The sequence below is a fragment of a genome, unplaced genomic scaffold, assembly GCF_019419815.1.
Source record: "Pyrus x bretschneideri cultivar Hongxiangsu unplaced genomic scaffold, Pyrus_bretschneideri_v1 Contig3, whole genome shotgun sequence".
Lineage (NCBI taxonomy): Eukaryota > Viridiplantae > Streptophyta > Magnoliopsida > Rosales > Rosaceae > Pyrus > Pyrus x bretschneideri.
The window spans coordinates 6,616,316-6,617,976 of record NW_025999612.1 but is presented as its reverse complement, the minus strand read 5'-3'; the positions used below and the strand labels follow the sequence as shown (position 1 = coordinate 6,617,976).

General features: G+C 36.9%; 1 protein-coding gene across 1 annotated transcript; it reads left to right on the top strand.

Moving 5' to 3' along the window:
* Window positions 1-561: 561 nt before the first annotated feature.
* Window positions 562-1,411, top strand: LOC103950702. Its single transcript, XM_009361925.3, has one exon. It carries the CDS (start codon window positions 680-682, stop codon window positions 1,289-1,291), a length of 612 nt encoding a protein of 203 aa, XP_009360200.1. The 5' UTR covers window positions 562-679; the 3' UTR covers window positions 1,292-1,411.
* The last annotated feature ends 250 nt before the right edge of the window (window positions 1,412-1,661 follow it).

Genomic DNA, 1,661 nt, shown 5'->3' with positions numbered 1-1,661 from the left:
TAAGAAAGATACCATTAACAACCTTTCGTGCATAATTAGAAGAAAATATCAGAAAGAAAAGTATAGCCATTAAAGTAATTTTGCACAAAAATTAATAAAAGTAACCCACATTTTTTCCCTGTCTCTCACATTTCTCTCCAATTTTTTTCTCTTTCATATTATACTTTTTTTTTTATATATATAAATTTTTATATTTACACACACTTAATGAATGGACTCCATCTAGTTTTTCTTACTTGAGTTTTACAATCTGGTTAAAAATAAACAAAAATGTACAAAAGAAAAATAAGAGTGCATAACACTTCTTATTCAAAGAATGGACCAGTATATAGATCCTAAACTACCAACTATTTCCATTTTACAACCATTTCCTGCATCACCGGACCATATAAAACACATAATATATACGCTTTCTGACCACACTACACTAGTGGCCTTCTTTTGTCACACTACTTTTTCTTTTTGTATATCCTTTTGTTTACTTGTTTTTTTATTCTCTGTTTAGTTGAGGAAAGCTCCGAAGAAGTATCCCACCGACGAATAAATCAATAATCCCTCTCTCTCCATAACTTTCCCCCTCTTTTATCCTTCCAAGCAACCCACTAGGCATAAGCTGTCTCTAAGTTAAAGTTATAACTACAGCAAGAGCAACAAAGGTTTTAGTAGGGATTTTTAATAAATGGGCAATTGCTTGTTTGGAGGTTTGGGAGATGCAGATGGGGTAGTCCAAGTGACAACATCAAATGGTGGGATAATGGAGTTTTATGTGCCAATCACAGTAGTCTCCATCACCAAGGAATTTCCAGGCCATGGAATATTCAGAAGCCATGACCTATTTTGGAAACCGCTCTCTAACCATGATGATCTTCTGGCAGGACAAAGTTACTATCTTCTCCCCCTCAACAGCCAAAGTGGTCGTCACTTGGGCAGCGCCCAGATTGTGAGGGAAGGACATGTTAGGTCAAGCAGCATACCAACTTGTTCACTTGCTGCGCCCTACAGAATGTCGCTTGATTACCAAGGAATGATGAAGAGGTCTTACACTGAGGCGTTTTCGAAGTACAACAACGTCAGTTTTTGGAAGGTGAAGCTGGTGATCAGTCCAGAGCAGCTGTTGGAGATTTTGGCTCAAGAGGGTCGGACTCAGGAGTTGATTGAGAGTGTGAGGACTGTGGCTAAATGTGGGAGTGGTGGTTCGGTTTCGGGTTTGGGATTTTCCGATCAGTGGAGCCTCTCGAGTAGTAGTAGAAATGCTTCATCTAAGAAAGATGGAATATTGCTAAACATTTAGTTGGAACCATAGCAATAGTATTGTTCTTATATATAACTCCAGTTTGTGTTATACAGTCTTATGTTTTTCTCTTGTATCATGATGTTAAATTGTTAATGAAGATCTTTAGATTTTGAATTAGCATACCAATGATCCTTTTATTGGTGATTTTGGTTTTGGTACTGTTGAAATCAATTAGATTATGCCAGTCATATATTATAGATAGTGGATTAGTTCTCTCTTTTATGCATGATGATGTTAATTAAATTGTTAATGAAGATGTTTAGAGTCTTGTAACAGATATAGGAAATGTTGTATGAAAGAGGACATTGGGATACCCCGCCTGCGTCTGGGCTTAATTTCCTTTTCCCAAGCTTTGTGACAACGCATG